Source organism: Chelonia mydas, chromosome 2, assembly GCF_015237465.2.
Source record: "Chelonia mydas isolate rCheMyd1 chromosome 2, rCheMyd1.pri.v2, whole genome shotgun sequence".
Lineage (NCBI taxonomy): Eukaryota > Metazoa > Chordata > Testudines > Cheloniidae > Chelonia > Chelonia mydas.
The window spans coordinates 222,081,473-222,101,423 of record NC_057850.1 but is presented as its reverse complement, the minus strand read 5'-3'; the positions used below and the strand labels follow the sequence as shown (position 1 = coordinate 222,101,423).

Here is a 19,951-nt window from a genome sequence, read left to right as displayed (position 1 = left end):
AAGGTCTACTGCTCAGTGTAAGTTTTCCATTCGTCTGACCCATTTTGGGTTTAAATAAAGACATGTCTTTGTGACTGTCAGGAAACCGAGCTTAGTCATAGTTGCCTGTTTAATTTGAAATGTTCCCAGTTTCTCTAGGCTCAGATAGGTAGCAAATTGCATCTGTACTCTGTTGCAGGGTCCCCTAGGATTCTGGCCATGCAAGTAGGTTTGTTGAGAAATCGTTATCAGTTTCCAAAGTCAATTCAACTGGTTTTTCCATAATGAATTTTTTTTCTAAAGTGCCCATGTACTGTCTCCACACAAGAGAGAAAGAGAGTAAGACAAACACACACACACACACACACAGACAGCTTTATGCTGAGTGATTTGACACACTGTTTATTTTCTTCAAATGGGCTAGTTTCTTTTTTTAAGTAGCTTTGGCCAGATTGTGCCTTGCTTTTCCAGAGGTGCAAAAGGGAAAGGAGGAGAGGACACAAGGAGCCTTTCTCCCATCTTGTGCCTCTGGTTAGAGGTTTTTGATTTCTGAACATTATTGTAAATTGCCAGGGATCCACTCCTGCTGTGGTAATGTGTCAATCAAATGCAACACTCTTATACTGCATAACTCTTTCGAAAGCTGCTGTTTCGACATGGGAGAGAGGAGAGATTTCATACACTTTTAAAGATTACTTTTAACCTTAAATCAAGACATCTGTCAGCTAACAGAGTATCTTTGCTGCAAAGGTTTATGTGATAGTAGCTGCATGATTGGCTCATACAACCTACTACTATGTTATCCTTGACAGCATATAGAGCAAAGTATACTTAATCCCAAGGAAGACAGAGAACAGACTCAAAGCCAACATTAATTCATAGATCTCAGGTCTGGAAAGGCCTTCCTGTGTCATTTCTATCTTATATTTCCCACCACCTGTAGGGATTTCTCTGCCTTGCTTATCATATGTGGTTTTCTCTTAAATATATAGTGGTGGAGCCTCAACAACATCCCTGCATAAAGTATTATACTGTGGTTTCATCAGATGGTCACCAACTTCCCAATACCTACCTTCATTGTTCTCTTTTCCAGTTTAAAGCTGCTACTTCTTGTCTTGTTCCCATTCAGAACTGCTGCTATTTCCTCTGATACAAATCATCAAATTGAGCTGACTGTGGAGGAGCTGACCATATATTTTCATTTACAAGCTGCCTGCCTTCTATTAGCAAACACACTTATACTTTGATTGTATAGATTGCAAGTTACACTGCCCTGGCTTAGTTGCTGCCTTCATTTAGTAGCCAACCCTTTCAGCCAAGATGCTGAGGAAAGCCGTTGCATTTAATAATTATCTTTCTCAAACCATTGATTTAAAAACGCATGAGGAAGGAATTAAATTTAACAGAAGGTATGGCATCTAGACAAAGATACAGGGTTCAGGGTATGTATTGTGCGTAGCTTTAATATGTATTAGAATATCTAGCTTTTCTATGGCAGTTAAGTAAGAGGGAATGAGATTGGGAATTATTTGTTATTATTTTATAAAGATATTTCCTTGAACTAAGGATTCAGCTTAAGATAAGGTAGCATTTTGGGCACATTACAGCACTTTGGCTCTGGAATTTTGCTATTCTGGGTTGGATTGGTGGCTCTGTTTAATTTTTTTTCCAAATATGACAAAAACATATTTGTAGAATGCAGTTTATAAAAGCTTTTGCAATTATTTTTATGAGAAGGGCAAGGTTAATAAACAGCCATTATCTCTGTAAGCATGTTCAGTGGATCAGTGTGTTTCCTGTTGATGAGGGAATGACTGCCATTTCCCTGATGAATAGGAAATGAGAGGAAAATCAAGTTTTAGAAACTCTTCTACAGTTTGCAAACACTTCACTGTGAAATTGAATGACACAGGGACATTGAGTGTAGCTAGCGATGCATTCCATGATTGCAAACTCTGGGCCACCATTCAGACAGACCCTGCATGCATGACATGAAGCAGACTTAATACTGGGCTAATCTGAGCAAACGATATTGGTCTGAGTGTCTATAGCAAAGAGAACATAAGGTATTGAAAAACAAAGAGGGTCTGCAAAAGCTACAGCCGAAGAAGAGCAGGCTGAATTCTTGCCTCATGATTGCAGTCAGTCCTCTTTGCTCTCCTGTGGTGTGGAACAATCACCAAGATATTTTGTAATCCTTCTAGAAGGGACAGATGACCTTGGTGAACTGAGAGAATACAAGAAGAGCGACAGCGCTCATGCCTCTCAAGCTTTCCCTGAGGCAATTGTCACTTGTGTCCCTTGCTAACCTGGAAGGTAGATGCTGCATCAGTGTGTGTCCCTCAGGTGTCAAAGCCAAAAAAGACAGAATTGGGTTTGGACCTTATTTTTAATGATGACTCAAATGATCCCACAAAAGCTGTGTTGGTAGAAGATTAATGGAGGCTGAATTAAAAATTTATGGACTCCTAAATTAACACTTGCAGAACCAATATGCTGTTGCACACAGGTGACAGCAGCAGAGAAATAAAGGCTTGGGGATCAAGCAAGCTCTTGGTCTCCTCACCCGCTGCCAGTTACGGGTAGAGGAGAGGCTACATCCTCCTAGTTGAATCTATCACTGGCTTCTCCAGCTTTTCCCCATCTGTAGGCACAGTTTCATAGCTTTTACAGTGAATCGCTGTGGTGCTCTTCTTCCTTGGAGTGTGGCTCAAAACCAAGGTTTAAGTACTAAATTTTGCAAAGATGAGGAAATGGCGGTAGTAGAACCGCGCACAGCTTTCAGACCTTGGCTTCCAAAATGCCCCAGCAGAGATAAACACAGAAGAAGAACAATAGAATAAAAGGAAATAATTTTTTCTTTGGGGGCTTAAAGGGGAGCTAGTCACAGCTGCAATAGTAGTGAGCAATATCTGTAAATGATCTCTGTCCTCATAATGACTCCATGTAAATGCGGAGTGGGGCGGGTGGCAAACCAAATGACATTGCAGGGAGGGCTTAATTCTGGAAATTCTCAAATTTTGGGCCACTGATGATTTTTGCCTGCACTGTTAATATCTGCCTTTCTGGGTGTGAACTAGATATTTTAATACAGGGATTTCATGTCCCAAGACACAAGGCTAGATTCTTGTGTCCTGCCAAATTGCAGCAATGGAGGTGGAGAGGCCCGGGGCTTTAAGCTACTTTTGTGGGCCCCAGATCCTTGGTTTGACCAGTAACTGGTCTGGCCCCTGACATATATAAGAGCAGTCCTGGGGCTCCTCTAACTTACACCCTCTGTGCAAAGGCCTTTCTGGTAGTCAGTGATTGCTGGGATATGGGGTATAGGCAGGACATCAAGGGAAATTTGGAGCCTTGGTATAATGTGATTGCTGGGGCCCCACCCCCTTCTATTTCACTTTATTTATACATTAGATACCTCAAGGTCCTGGTGCAATTGTCCCACTTTCCCCCCCGTCTTGTCAGGTCTGGATATAGGGATGCCCTGGCTATGCCTCTCTCCTTTCTCCCAAGTGTGTTCCCCTGAGCAGGAGGCTGGGAATGGGAGCGGTTTAGCAGCTGCTACAACAGCTGTAAGCCACTTAAGATTTACCCAGACAGAGGGAAATCTAAGGGGCAGATCTACTGGCTTTTCAGTTGCTTTGTGCCATCAGATCAGGGGGTCTGCATCTGGTCCACTGTGTTTTTGGGTCTTTTTATCCCCATAATAACTGATCAATTTAAGAACCATGGGAGAGGGGCAATTTCTTATATGCAGGGGAAATGCATTGTATGTTTCTACTGTTGAGTGTTTTACAATTGCACACTTGCAATTGAATAAAGAAAGATTAATACTGAAACCACCAAATGCCAAGAAGTTAATTCATCTGTTGTGGCTTGGCAGCTTGCAGTCATGCTTATTAAGCTGATGGGAATTGCATTGTCTTGTATTTTATGATTTTGAAAGTCATGGGAAATAATATGATTACAACAATAGGAAGCCCCATAACAAAAATGTGTGTGAGTCAGTTGAAGTCATTGGGAGCAGTGGGAGCACTACACCTCTGAAAATCAGACTGTAGGTTTCTAAAATTAGCCAAACAAAATTCAAGGTCATGGTGAACATTTTGACCCTTTCTTTTTGCCTCAGTTTCCGCACCTGTAAAAATGGAAAAACTGAGGCACAGCGACAAGAAAGTCAAAATTAAAGCTAGTGATGCTCACGCACTTTTGTAAACCGTTTTGAGCTCCTCAGATGAAAATTTAATTGCTAAGCATTATTATTGTTATTATAACAGCTACTACGGAGTATGACCAATTCCACTTTGTATGGCAGGCAATGATAGCAAAAGCAGAGATTGAAATGGAAAAGAAAACAGTGCTACAGTGGCTAAAATGGTAATGCTATTACGACATATTTCATCGAATCATAGAAGTGTAGGCCTGGAAGGGACCTCAGTAAGTCATCTAGTCCAGTCCCCTGCATTTAAGGCAGGACTAAGTAAAACTAGACCATCCCTGACAGATGTTTGTCTAACCTGTTCTTAAAAAGTCCAATGATGGAGTTTTCACAACCTCCCTAGGTGATTTATTCCACTGCTTAATGATCCTGACAGGAAGTTTTTCCTAATATTCAACCTAAACCACCCTGCCTGCAATTTAAGCCCATTGCTTCTTGTCCTAGCCTCAGAGGTTAAGGAGAACAATTTTTAACGCTCCTCCTTGTAACAATTTTTTATGGACTTGAAAACTGTTATGGCCCCCGTCAGTCTTCTCTTCTCCAGACAAACAGCCCCATTTTTTTTTAAATCTTCCCTTATAGGTCATATTTTCTAGACCTTTAATCATTTTTGTTGCTCTTCTCTGGACTTTCTCCAATTTGTCCACATCTTTCCTGAAATGTGGCACCCAGAACTGAACACAGTACTCCAGTTGAGGTTTAATCAGTGCGGAGTAGAGGGGAAGAATTACTTCTCGAGTCTTGCTTTCAACACTCTTGCTAATACATCCCAGAATGATGTTTGCTTTTTTTGAAACAGTGTTACACTGCTGACTCATATTTAGCTTCTGATTCACTAAGACCCCCAGATCCCCTTCCGCAGTACTCCTTCCTAGGTAGTCATTTCCCATGTTGTATGTGTGCAATTGATTATTCTTAGCTAACTGGAATACTTTGCATTTGTTCTTCTTGAAGTTCATGCTGTTTACTTCAGACCGTTTCTCCAGTTTGCCCAGATTATTTTGAATTTTAATTCGGTCTTCCAAAGCACTTGAAAGCCCTCCCAGCTTGTTATGGTCCACAAACTTTATATGTATGCCATTATCTAACTCATTGATGAAGATATTGAACAGAACTGGATTCAGGACCAGTCCTTACGGGACCTTACTCAATATGCCCTTCTAGATTGACTGTGAACCACTTAAAACTATTCTCTGTGAATGGTTTCCCACCCAGTTATGCACCCACCTTATAGCAGCTCCATCTAGACTATATTTCCCTAGTTTGTTTATGAGAAGGTCTTGCGAGACAGTATCAAAAGCCTTACTGAAGTCAATATATACCACACCTACGGCTTCCCCCCATCTACAAGGCTTGTTACCTTGTCAAAGAAAGCTATTAGGTTGCTTTGACATGATGTGTTTTTGACAAATCCGTGTTGATGGATACTTATCTTATTGTCTTCTAGGTGTTTGCAAATTGATTGCTTGATTATTTGCTTTATCATCTTTCTGGGATAACGTTTAGATATAGTGTTTAAGAAATCCTAGCTTTAGGATTTTCTATTATCAAACATGTATCCTTTCTTAATACATGCAGGGAGTGGAGGGAGGCTGTATCTTTAATAATGTGGGAATGGGTGAAATTATAAAGAGCTAGACTGAAATACTGAGGGTGTGATTGTCAGCCTGGCCTGACTTGGGAATCTGTTTTTACACCTACAAATTTGTGAGCACAAATCACTGCAGGCACTGTACAGCTATTTAAATGTCTGCCTCTGCTCGTACCCACAGATAAGGTATTTTAGAGATCTGAATCACCTAATTTGTTCCTACATATAGTTGCAGGGGAAAAATTACACCTGCGAAAGAAGAAGCCACTGTTTAAAAATCTGGCCCTTATTTTCAAAAAGCCCCCTACTTCTTTCCCCATCCCCAGCATGAATGCAGCGAGGAAGGCTTCCATAGCAGAAGTACTTTAGGAAGGGGGAGTTGGCACCTTCCCCACTTCCTGCCACTCCCCTCCTCTTTTCCCCACTGATGTCTTCTGTACCTCTGCCCCTCTATCCCATGCTCCACTGCCTCCCTGCAGCATTGCCCGACATGTGAGCCGCTCACGCTTGAGGATGGGTGGAAATGACTCACTTAAAACTGGGACCCAAATCACATCAGCTAGGAACCTGGGGAGAAATCAGCTTTGTGAAAAGGAAAAGTACTGCAGTGCGATCACTTTACGAGCATTAAAGAGAATGTTATTTTAAACTAGAGAAGTTTTGTTGCTGGGATACATTACGTGGTTGACACTAGCTGTGAGGAGGACATTTCTCATTCATTTAATGGTAACTTGAGGGGCCTCAACCTCAGGACCAGTTGAGGAGTACTGTGCGAAGCTGCTTTTACACTTTCCTAGCCAAAGGGCTGCTCTAAGTTGCACTAGCTGGAACAGCCTCCATAGGGCCATTTTGCGGACCCAGGATCATTGGCATATACCATGATTTGCCCATGTCTTTCCCTATCCTGGCTTGAAATGCCCCTACACCAGAGTGTCCCAGAGTGAGTGGCATAGAACTAGCTTTACACTACATGGCAATTCCCCAACCCACCTGGAATCCCCGGCTTTCTACTTAGGATCACCCTCTGGCTGATGTACTTCCTGAACAGCACCAAGCAGCTAGACAGGGGTTGTCGACCTGGTCCCAGATTTTGAAGTATCCCAGATTCAACATTCTGTCAATTGTTTCAGCACATCTCTAAAGAAAAACAAAAATTATGATAAAATTGGGCCTGACCACAAGAATACTAAGGCTCCCACTGATTCTGTTGGGAATCTTTTCCCCAAGTTTCCCCAGTGCAGCTAAGGTAATTGTGAGAATGCCCTCATTTCTACTGACTAGCAACCATGTAGCTGCTACTTTGATTCTCTTCAACTTCTCTGTAAGTGTGTATCTGGTTAAATATCTTTAAACCTACCTATTTTTCAAATGTGTGTGTAAGTAAGAAGGGGGATTGCTGTGTGGGGGTAGCATGTTAGTCGGACACCAACATGTTGGTCTCATACAACACACACATTTTCTCAAATAAGAGAGACAAAGCCAAGACAAAACGGCAGTGACTACACAACCAAATGGTATCCTTGCAAATGGATTTTCATTTTAGTCATTATAAGTCAGTGATTTCTCCCCAAATTTTTGCCATTATGAGATCACAGCCCAAATGATTGTACAGTATTTGCATGTTAAAAATGTGCTGATATCTATTTTTATGTCCAATCATAGTTGTCAGATGGTTTTGTTTCTATAGTACTCAATTGACTGGCATGCTTTGCTACTTCAACAGGTTGCGGTGGAGAACTCTCTGGTGCATCAGGATCTTTCAATAGCCCTGGCTACCCAAATCGGTACCCAAGCAATAAGGAATGTGTCTGGTACATTGATACAGCACCTGGGAGCAGCATTCAACTCACTGTTCAGGAACTCGACATGGAATATCACTCAGCCTGCAACTATGATGTTTTGGAGGTAAGAGCTTTGGTTGCAGCACTCTATAGTATGCTGGTTATGCATGTTTCTGTCTGGAGCACAGAAACAAGACCTGCACTACCATATCCTCCAATATGCTGTCTTTGATTATGCCAATGTCAGAGTTTTCAGAGGAGGGCAAAAAACCCCTAGAGAAGGTGTTTATTTCTTTGGCTGTCAATCTAGAGGCCCCAGTCAAGAACAGGGTCCTATTGTGCGAGGCACTGTACGTGCACATAGTAAAACGCAGCACTGCCTTGAGGGCCTCTTAGTCTTTAAATAAAGCATGTAACTGGGCAGTACTATACCATAAGTATACAGTTTCCTTATGCCAAAGGATAATCCACATAATGGAGTAATAGGAAGGAAGCAGCTAATTAAGGTGAAGGCCCATTGTAGAGCCCTACAGTAAGAAGATGACTCTCATAGATCATCCAATCAGTAGTGAAGGGGAACCCCTGTTCTGGAACAAATGTGTGTGTTAATCTCTAGTAAGAAACATCTCTTGGCTACATATAGCCAAATACCCTGGTCGTTTAACATTCATACACACAGAGATGTAACACAATTGAATTCAGGATTCTTGATTCTAAAACAATGCATCCGTGCTTGGAGAGAAAACTAAGGTCCCAATCCTGCAAAGATTTGTGCACGTGCTTAACTTTATGCACTGTGGGTACTAGTCCTATTGACTTCAGTGTCTTTGCAGGACTGGGGCTTAAGGGAGTAGCTCCATTAACTCAGCTTCAGTAGCAGAGGCAAGTGCTCTTCTGTCTCGTAGCTGATATGTCATATTCCAGCACTGATCCCTGGTGCACTCACCCAGGTGCACACACCAGTTCCTCACAATGCCTAGAAAAGCCATACTCATGGTTATTCGATGAACATAGCATAGCTCTGGGTTTGTCAAGTTACTGGTGGTCGGGGGGGGGGGGGAGGATTTATGCCCTCGTGATTGTTGTGCACCCAAAGATTAGCTTTAGCATCGCACAGCTTCATCACTTCCCTTGTGTACAGTGGGTGGAGCTTTGTGTATTACACTAAGGGTATGTTTCCTCTACAAACCGCAGTAGACCTATATCAGGTTGACTTACAGTTACCACAGTAATTACTGTGGCAGTGCATGTCCCTGCTACCCTCCTTGGGTTGGTGGTGCGTGTCCTCACCAGGAGTGCTTCCACCCACCTAAGAGGGACAATGAGGAAAGCTGATAGCCCGGTCTCTGAGGACTGCTGGCAGGTCCTGAGAAGGAGCCTGGCTGCCTCATGGGCTCACGGTGGGCTAGGGTCCAGCTGCTCCAGCTTCTTGCTCCCCTGCTCCCCGCAGGGAGCAGGCAGATGGACACCATGGCTTCTCACCCTGGCTTCCAGCTGAGAGTAGGGGGAAGCACCCCTGGGCTTCTCACACCAGATCCTGGCTGGGAGTGGGGTCCAGCCATGCAGCTCTCCAGGAGAGTGAGGGCTTCCACCGTGAAATTGACAAGACAGTATATGTAAGGAACGCAGCATCTACATCAGGGGTTGGCAACCTTCGGCACGCAGCCCATCAGGGTAATCTGGTGGCGGGCCATGAGACATTTTGTTCACGTTGAAAGTCCACAGGCATGGCCCCCCGCAGCTCCTCGCAGTTCGCTGTTCCCAGCCAATGGGAGCTCTGGGAAGCAGTGGCCAGCACATCCCTGCAGCCCGCGCCGCTTCCCACAGCTTCCATGGGCTGGGAACAGCGAACTGCGACCACTGGGAGCTGTGGGAGTCCGTGCCTGAGAACGGTCAATGTAAACAAAATGTCTTGTGGCCTGCCAGTGGATTACCCTGATGGGCTGTGTGCCGAAGGTTGCCGACACCTGGTCTACACAGACACTGTGGCACCCTTACTAGACCGACATAAGGCTTATGCCCATGGGTGATGGGTATCAAAGGCCATGGGAGGCTGACACTCCCCAAACAGCCTTGCAGAGCCCTGCCCATGCACCACCCCCCAGACCCCCTCCTGCTTTCTGGCACTCTGCAGCTCTTCACCCGTGGCTGGGGCCCCAGGTGGGAGCTCGAGCTAATGGGGGAAGGCCTGCGGCCAGGATCTCTGGGTTGCAGGAACCAGTGCTCGTACTGCCCACTCACCCAGCCCTCCGGGGCTGGGGGGCTGCAGCGCCCGCCTGGCGCTCTTGGCTCCTGTGGTGGAAGGGCAGAAGGGGCAGGGGCTAGCCTCCCAGAGCCTGTGGTTCACCCGCCGCCCATGCTTATGCCTCTTGTATAGGTGGAGTTACTATGTTGATGTAGTAGGGCACTTCCATCGGGGAGGAAGGCTGTAGTGTAGACACTGACATAATTAGGTTGACGTAAACTGTGTCGTGTAGACCAGCCCTAAATTTATTATTTTCTAGCTCTTCAGATTAGAAAACACAAGTTCAAACCAAATTATTACCCTGGTTCAGTGGAAATAGAAGATAATGGTTAACTGTGATCAGGGCCTGTTGTAAGTTGGCCGTTTTCTCTGCTGCGGTCTGGTACAATGGTCCTACTGTATCTGAGCACCACACTCCAAAGTTCTGCAAAACCCTACCAGAATCTTGAAATCCCAGCCGTTGTCACTTGTGATGCATTCAAACCAGCACTCCGCATGGAGAAAGCACAGTTCAGCGTGGTTCCTTTTTTTTAAAAACAAAGGCAAAAATGTTGAAACTTAGGAGCCTCAAGTCAGGTGCCTGAATTCGTATTTAGCTACCTAGCTGGAAAGTGGGGGAAAAAATAGAATAAAATGTTGAGCTAGTGTAAATATAAATAGCAGCCTCGCTGTGGTACTACTGGTATTGGAAGTGGAGCAGTGCCAAGTACAAACCCATCTGAAACCAGTGGGTATGTACTCAGCATGGCTCTGCTGCTACCTGTGCTACTGTGCTTACATTGCTACTTCTTCTCCTTGGGCTGCCACCTTGACGTGGTGGAGAAGTTTGCGTATACTTAAGACCCTAAGAGCAATGCCATCGGGAGCCCTGTACTCCTGGTAGGGTCACCCAAGGGGGTAAGGTCGAAGGTGAGGTACCAGGCAAAGTGTAGCCCAATACAACACAACCCAGTATAAGACCTCAGTGGCAGAGCAGGCAGATGAAGCAGGATCACCACTCAATGGCTCCCCCGCATTAAACTACTCATCCACAGGCTGCTCTCACAGGAGGAACTTTTTCCCCACCTCCACCCATAAAAGTTCTGTAGTGATGGGTGAGTGGCAATAGGGATAAGTGAAGTGATCACCAAGAGTCCCTAGTCACAGACCCAATCGCAGGCAGTGACTGCAAGATGGTCGTCATGTGCCCCTGAACTGGAATGGGGGGCATTTTTGGCAGCTGTGGTCACGACTGAGCACACCTTTTTAGGAACCCCTCTGCTCACCCCATATACAGGGAAGGGGCTAGAAAAGGTGCCCCAAACATAAGCTATCCCACCATACCTGACTGGTTAACTGCATTCACTCCCAATGTGGTCAAAAACCAAAAACGTTTCTTGCAACTCGGACTGTCCGTACCCTACTAGATGACTCAAAAAGTGAAAGACCCAAATGCAGAACAGCAGTCATTGCCCAAGAACTCTCGAGGTACAACATTGACATCGCTGATTTCAGTGAAACAACATGTGAAGATGAAGACCACTTGAGGGAAGAGGGTGGCAGTTACTTTCTTCTGGAAAGTTAAACCAGCAAGCAGTAGGCAATACATGGTGTTGACTTTGCAATCAAGAACCTTCTATTCAATCGCCTGACTGAACTCTCTGTTGGCATCAATGAGCGCCTTATGACCCTCCACATCCAACTGGTCAATAAGTCATTTGCTACCATTATCAGTGCATATGCACCAACACTTGACGCTGATGAAGAACAGAAAGAATCCTTCTACACTGACCTTGATAATATTCTGTCATCCATTCCAAAAACAGATAAGATAATCCTCTCAGGGGACTTTAATGCAAGAGTTGGCCAAGATTCTAACATATGGAGTAGCACCACTGGGAAGGAAGGAGGGGGCAATGGCATCCTTCCACTCAGCCCCCATTGCCCCAAACTCCTTTCTGCAGACTTGCAACCCAGGCCCATCCTGCTCCTTACCTCTTGACCACGGCAGCTGGAGAGCGGTGGATGCTGGTCAGGTGCCCAGCTCTGAAGGCAATGTCATCACCACCAGCAGCACAGAAATAAGGGTGGCATGGCATGGTATTGCCACCCCTACTTCTGCACTGCTGCTGGCAGCACTGCCTTCAGAGCTGGGTGGCCAGAGACTGGCAGCTGCTGACTTGCAGTCCAGAGATGCTGGGCCTATGAACTGCCAAGCTGAAAGGTGCCGGAGCTCAGCCCTGGCAAGCTCCAGAAAAAAATAAGCACTGATAGTGCCTCCCAACCACAGCACCCATGTTGCCTACCCATAAGGCCAGCCCTGCCCCCTTTCAAAACAATTGCACCTCCTAGACTATGTCATTGTAAGAAAACAGGATCTAAGAGATGTTCAAATCACCCATGTCATTAGAGGAGCCAATGATTGGTGGACTGACCACCACCTGGTGAGGTCAGTCATGTTTATCAGGATTTCACCAAAACATAGAAAGCAACCCGAATCATACAGATGGCAATACAACATCCAAAGACTTCAATCCTCTCAGTGCACGAAGAAAACTTCCGAACACTCCTCAGTGAAAAACTGACCATATGAACACCTGCAAATGACAACACAAGTGTCTAAGAAGACCGGGAAGCCCTAAAACAGACCATCCATGAGGTGTGCGAGGAATCCATCATACCTGCCACCATCAGGACTGGTTTGATGACAACAACATTGAGATCACAAACTGTTTTGGGCCAGAAGAGAAAATCTATCTGTGACTGGCAAAACCACCCATCATCCAGTCAGAAGCAGAGCTCTTTCCATCAGCTCAAAGTTGAAGTTTAAAGGTGGATCCGAGAAATCAAAAACAAATAGTGGGAGGACAAAGCAAAAGAAATCCAAGCATTCGCTGACAGACATGATATGTGGAGCTTGAGACAAAGACCCTGTACAGACCAAGCTCATGTGGCCTCACACCACTGAGATCCAAAGATGGTAGAACCCTTAAAGATGATGAATCCATCAAAGAGCGCTGGAAGGAGCACTAGCAAAAGCTTCTAAATCGAGAATTGACTGTGACTGACGACACCATCAACTCCATCCCTCAGCACCCAGTCTGGGAAACTTGCCAACCCACCAACACCTGAGGAGGTCTGCAAAGCAATTAAACAAATGAAGAACAATAAAGCACCAGGTTCTGGTGGCATGCCCGCTGAAGTACTGAAAGTGGGGGGAAAAACACTGATTAACCAGCTTCACTTGCTACTCCTCAAAATCTGGCACACCGAAGAAATCCCCGCCGACTTACGTAATGCATAATACATCTTTGCCATTTTCAGAAAGGGAGACAGGGCTGACTGTGGCAACTATTGAGGTATTTCTCTCCTCTCCATCACTGGGAAGATTCTTGCTAGAATCTTACTGAATCGCCTGCTCCCTCTTGCAGAGGAATAACTTACAGAGTCCCAGTGTGGATTCAGACCATCATGAGGCACCACCGACATGATTTCTGCAGCCAGGCAGATCCAGAAAAAGTGTCAAGAACAACACCAGAAGCTGTATATGGCCTTTATGAATCTGGCCAAAGCCTTCAACTCTGTCAACCGTGAGGCTCTGTGGAAAATCATGTCAAAGTTTGGCTGCCCAAGCAAATTTATCACCATTGTAAGATTCCTCTCTGACTAGATGACTGCCTCCACCCTGTGCACCCTCTACCTCTGAGCCCTTTGTTATCCAAACTGGTGTAAAACAAGGTTGTGTACTGGCACCCACCCTTTTCTCCATTTTCCTAGCAGCTATGAAAACCCTAATCCAAGACTGTCTACGACAGGGCATTGGCATCCAATATCAGACTGACGGCAACCTCTTCAACCTTTCTTGTTTCTGTGCCAGAACTAAAGTAATATCAGCAACAATAACTGAACTCCAGTACGCAGATGATTGTGCTATAGTTGCACACTCAAAGGAGGATCTACAAACAGCCCTTAATTGCTTCTCTGAAGCTTACAAAAGCCTAGGGCTAACTCTGAACATGGGCAAAACAAAAATTCTCCACCAGCCAGCTCCCGGTCAATCACCAGGCCCAGCAAGGAAGATCTACATTGACAGAGAAGAACTGGAAAATGTATAATACTTTGCCTGTCTTGGCAGCCATCTCTCACAGAGAGCAGACATAGATGTCGAGATTCAGCACAAAATCCGCTGTGCCAGCCTTGCCTTTGGCAGACTGTTTGACCGGATGTTCAACAATCACAACATCAGAACACACACACTAGACTTTTAGTTTATAAAACAGTGGTAATCACAGCTCTTCTCTATGGCTGTGAGACTTGTGTGACCTACAGAAAACATCTGAACAACCTGGAATGCCAGCACCAGCACTTTCTTCAGAAGATCCTCAACATAAAGTGGGAGGATCATTGCACTAATGTCAGTGTCCTCACAGAGGCCAACATCTTCAATGCTGAGGTCCTGATTATCCAGCACCAGCTGAGGGGAGCAGGCACTGTGTGCACATTCTTGATGTAAACTTACCAAAACAATTGCTATACACCCAACTCACCAAAGGAGAAAGGAAACAGGGAGGCCAAAAGAAACACTTTAAAGACATCCTAAAGATAAACATGAAGAGATGTGGCATCAACACCACTCACTGGGAGACTGTAGCCCAGGACAGGGATAACTGGCAAAGAATTGTCAGAGAAGGAAACGTCCATTTTTTGGAAAAATGCCCGAAAAGAAAAGACAGACAACTGTCATGCAGTGATCACAGCCCAACTCTGACTTCCGACACCACTTGCAATGTCTGCCAACAAGCCTAGTCACCAAAAGACCCATAAAAATAAACACCTGTGAAAGAGATCATCCTCGACCTTGCGGGATCACCAATGAATTTGCTATTTATAGTTGCACTAACTCAATGAGACCTAGCACAAGTATGTGTACACGAGCAGGGGAATCACACCCATAGTTCATAGTGTAGACAGCCTAAATGTAGTTCACCCAAGTTTCAAAATATTAGCCAAAGCATGTGTCACAAATATAAACGGAAGGGTAACCACCTTTCTGTATACAGTGCTATAAAATCCCTCCTGGCCAGAGGCAAAACCCTTTCACCTGTAAAGGGTTAAGAAGCTACGGTAACCTCGCTGGCACCTGACCCAAAATGACCAATGAGGGCACAAGATACTTTCAAATCTGGAGGGGGGGTGGAACAAAGGGTTCTGTCTGTCTGTGTGATGCTTTTGCCGGGAACAGATCAGAAATGCAAGCCTTCCAACTCCTGTTAAGTTAGTAAGTAATCTAGCTAGAAAATGCATTAGATTTTCTTTTGTTTAATGGCTTGTAAAATAAGCTGTGCTGGAGGGAATGTATATTCCTGTTTTTGTGTCTTTTTATAACTTAAGGTTTTGCCTAGAGGGATTCTCTATGTTTTGAATCTGATTACCCTGTAAGGTATTTACCATCCTGATTTTACAGAGGTGATTCTTTTACCTTTTCTATCATTAAAATTCTTCTTCTAAGAACGTGATTGATTTTTCATTGTTCTTAAGATCCAAGGGTTTGGGTCTGTGTACACCTGTACCAGTTGGTGAGGATTATTATCAAGCCTTCCCCAGGAAAGGGGGAGTAGGGCTTGGGGGATATTTTGGGGAAAGACGTCTCCAAGTGATCTCTTTCCCTGTTCTTTGTTTAAAACGCTTGGTGGTGGCGGCATACTGTTCAAGGCCAAGGCAAAGTTTGTACCTTGGGGAAGTTTTTAACCTAAGCTGGTAAGAATAAGCTTAGGGGGTCTTTCATGCAGGTCCCCACATCTGTACCCTAGAGTTCAGCGTGGGGAAGGAACCTTGACAGCATACAAAGCTCCAAGCCTCATCCGCAGAGTAAAGCTCCCCTCTGCCATGTAAAAGCCACTTCTTCGGAGTGCAAGAAACTGCGTTTGCTGTTAGAAATCCCCTTTGAAATCAGGCATTTCCAACACATGCATTCTAGAAAAAAATAAACTGCACTCCAGTGCTTCAGAAATGGTCCCACATCATGTCAATACTGGCCACTGTGATCGTTCTTCAGACTTCTCATGATGTGAGGGCTTCTGTCAAAGAAACAGAGTTCAGTTGCCTTTTAAAATGCTGCACGGACCATGTCTTGAAAGGAAGTCATTTCCTTGACGTGCTACAGTAAAACAAAAATGACACTTGGCCAGGGAATTTTCTTGGCTTTTGATGGGGGTGTTTTTACATTTTAAAATAATTGAAGAAATCCCTGTTGGGCAATAATGGAAGTGTTTAAAACTAACCTTGAAAACACATACACAGAAAAATTATGTTTCCATTGTTAGTTATTTAATGTCCTATTTATCATCCATTAGCATTTTGTAAACTTCAGAGGGGAATTTTGTGCTGCCATAACAAGATAGGACTGTGGATTGGAAATGAAAGGAATTTGCCAATGTATCCTTTCCTTTTACTTAAAAATAAAGAACAGGTTGATTACATCTTAATGTCACAAATAACTTTGTCTCTCCATCAAAGCCTCTTCCCCTCTTACCAAGCAGTCAGTCTAAACAGGGACCAGTTTTATTCTCAGAAATCTGTGTCATGGTAATAGCTGGCCACATAAAAACAGCCTTTCTGTTGCTCATAACTCGGGAATGCTGACTTGATTGTAACAATAAATGGAGCTAACAGGGCAGAAACAAAAGATAAAAACAGACTAAAACCACCGGCTTTATTGAGATGCCCAGCACCCCAATTAAAAAAAAACACGTTATCTCTAAATCAAGTGCTCTATTCAGATTACTTTATTTTGTATTTATGTTTTTGCAGCTCAGACATACTGTAGTTCTGCATGAACCACACCCTGGAATTCTTTCCATCCTTTCTCCCCTTTTTTGTTTTAGACATTCATGTGGTAACTATTGGTTTTCTCCTCTGTAGCCAAAAGTAACATTTTATTGCTTTTTGTCATGGAAACACTCTGGCTTGTTTTTGCTGCAGCCCTTTTGAAAGTATCTGATCAGTTGAACTGGCACAAAGGAGAAAAGAAAATCCACTCCTGACTGTAATAAAGTAACAATTGCTTGGCTCTGACTAGTCCTTTTGATTTTGAAACTGTACAGAAGACAAATATGAAACAGGCCAATAACATAAAAGAAACCAACAAATTCAGTTTCCACTAACTTTTTCTTCCCTCCGCCTTTTTGGTTTGATGGTCTCAGCAATAAGTAAAAAGAAAAGGAGTACTTGTGGCACCTTAGAGACTAAGTAATTTAATTGAGCACAAGCTTTCGTGAGCTACAGCTCACTTCATCAAATAAATGTGTTAGTCTCTAAGGTGCCACAAGTACTCCTTTTCTTTTTGTGAATACAGACTAACATGGCTGCTACTCTGAAACTCAGCAATAAGTATAACTCTTCAAGATGGGCCAGATTCATTTAACCCTGGGTGTAACACCACAGAAATCAGGGGATTTTATGTCAGGGTTGAATTTGGTCCACAGCATGAAGTTGTCCCCAGGAAAGTGGGAATACTTTGCGGGCAAGTCTACATTACAGCCCTACATCTGTGCAGCTGCGCCACTGTAGCATGTCTGGTGAAGACGCACTATGCCAACGGGAGAGCGCTCTCCCGTCCGCATAATTACTCCACCTTGGTGAGTAGTGGAAGCTCTGTTGGTGGGGGGAGAGCGTCTCCCACTGACATAGCGCCAGTGTGTACAGTGCGAAACTTGCATCACTTTGTGGGGGGAGAGCTTCTTCACACCTCTAAGCAATGCAAGTTAGATCGACTTAAGCTGTAGTGTAGACCTCCCTGAGAATATCTTAGAGACATATGCATTATTTTCATTAGATTTCAGTGATTTAGGGGTTGGGGTTTTTTTGGCCAAATATTGTTACCGGACAGGTTTAGACGATTTAGAACAGGGGTTCTCAACCATTTATCTTTCTCCCCCCGCATGCTGTAGGACATCACAGCCCGCCCGTGCCACAACAACTGATTTTCTGCGTATAAAAGCCAGGGTCAGCATTAGGGGGTAGCAAACAGGGCAGTTGTTGGGGCCCCATGCTACAGGGAGCCCCATGAAGCTAAGCTGCTTAGGCTTTGGCTTCAGCCCCAGGTGGTGGAGCTCAGGGCCTCGGGCTTCAGACCCATGCAGTGTGGCTTCGGCTTTCTGTCATGGACCCCAGTAAGTCTGATGCTGGCCCTGCTTGACGGACCCCCTGAAACCTGCTTGCAGCCCCCCCCCAGGGGACCCCAGGGGACCCCTGGTTGAGAACCACTGATTTAGAATACGTTTGTGGCTACACACTGTGCTAGAGCTCTGAGTCCGGGGCGGGATCACAAGCAAGAGAAAAACGGATCATGTTGTGAACAGACTTTGTTCTGACAGTTGCAGGAGTTGTTAGCCCCCTCAGACATCCGCGTAGTGAGGTTTCACTGCTGAAAAGGAGCTTCAAGCACAGACACATGCTTCTTCCCAGGACTGTTGCTGCTTCATTATGAAGCCCGCATTTGAACAGCAATTTCATTCATTCTGATTTCTCAAGAATGTCTTTAGATAATTGGTGACAGAGGAGCCATTATAGATTCAAATCATGCTGCTTCTCTCCAGAAGCCAAAAATGTGCTCCCATCCAAAATTAAAACAAACATTCAGACAATTAGGCTTGTGAAATCAGCCACTAAAAACAAAGACAGAAACCTCTTGATGTTCTGTAGAGTCTGTAATAGTTAAAAACCTATTTGTTACTCCCTAGAGGGACTGAAGGTGCAGAGTAGGAGGTGCTGCTTTGTCCTTTCTACTGAATGTTTTCACTGGCAAAAGGCCAAGTTGTTGTCTCCCCGCGCCTGCCCCCCCCCCCGCCCCGCCCATGTCCCTCAGAGCAGGGCTGGGTGGGGCATCCCATTGTGATAGGGCACAATGAAGCAAAATATGTAGAGCAGCCTTGCATTTAGCCCTGGCGTTTAGGGGGTGGAGGCATTGGTTCAGGATTCTAAAAGACTTGAGTTGAACTTTGGCCTTGAGCTTAGACAGCACATGAACCATTTCCAAGGCTCAAAATGTCAGAGGGAGTTTGTTAACAGATTGTATTTGCTGCTGTCTGCAACTATTTTCAGAAGAGACCAGAAGTGGCAATGGCACATGGAAAGTTGGTTCTTGTGGTATTCCCATCCCAAAACCTGAAGGTGAATTCACAGGGCTTTTCTGAACCTTTTGAAGTTCACCAGATTATTAAAACACTGGCACAGATTCAGCCTGGGTTTCTACTTGTGTCTCTTACCAGAATTCTAAGCACAGGGCCTTGATGGTAGAAAGCCTGCTGGAGTTTGTTGCTACAATTTATCATCTTCTAATGTAGCGTTAGGGGCCAGAGCAACTACAGATTGAATTGGCACTGGTTGAGAATGGGCACAGACATTTGTTGAACAATTGGGGAAATTGTTGTAAACTGCAGGGGTGTGAATAGTACTTATTTAGTGGGTGGAGCAGGACCTTGTCTGGTGATTGGGGTTCGGGTTGCCATCTGTCCAGTTTTCACCCGGACAGTCTGGGTTTCAGCTTGTGGGTCCAGGTACCATTTGACAAGGCCTGATGTCCGGTTTGTTTGTTTTTTTTCTCATCCGTGGAAACCACTCGCCGCCAATTTGAATTTAACTCACTGAGAGATGTTTACCAGCGAATGATCACCACCCTTGTGAGGACGGGTAGAGAGCCCAGCCAATCACAGCCTGCAGCCCTCCCTTCTCCGTCCACTCCCAACCACCCAACTGGAGAAAGTTCTGAAAGTTTCTCAGACTGAAGTTTGGGGGGGCGTGGGAACTGGGCAGGTGTGGAACAAATGTGTGTGTGTGCTCCCCTCTTCTTCTCTCTTGGGTGGGTGTGCTGCAAAAAAGGGGAGCATCTGTTTCACTTCCTTACGTACTCCCACTGTGTTTGCAAATGAGTGGGATCTTCTTCTTAGGTACTAGTGCAAATGAGGGGAGTCCCTCTCCCAGTCTGGGCATCCATGTAAATGTAGGGAGGAATCCTCCCTTTCATCCCAGCTGTATGTGCAAAAGTGGGAGCACCCTTCCCCTGCTCCCCAGAATGGGTGTGCTGATGAAGCAAACCTCCCACTGCGTGTGTATGTGCACGCATGTGCGTGTGTAAAAATAGAGAAGTTCAAATGCGT

At 44.8% G+C, this 19,951-nt stretch overlaps 1 protein-coding gene across 1 annotated transcript in view; it reads left to right on the top strand.

Annotated features, from left to right (window-relative positions):
• The window catches only part of CUBN (cubilin), a 212,734-nt gene that overhangs the window by 86,979 nt on the left and 105,804 nt on the right, over positions 1 to 19,951 (top strand). The window contains exon 29 of the mRNA XM_027820946.3: positions 7,513 to 7,694. Coding sequence (XP_027676747.3) covers positions 7,513 to 7,694 — 182 coding nt within the window. The remainder of the gene's footprint in view (positions 1 to 7,512; positions 7,695 to 19,951) is intronic.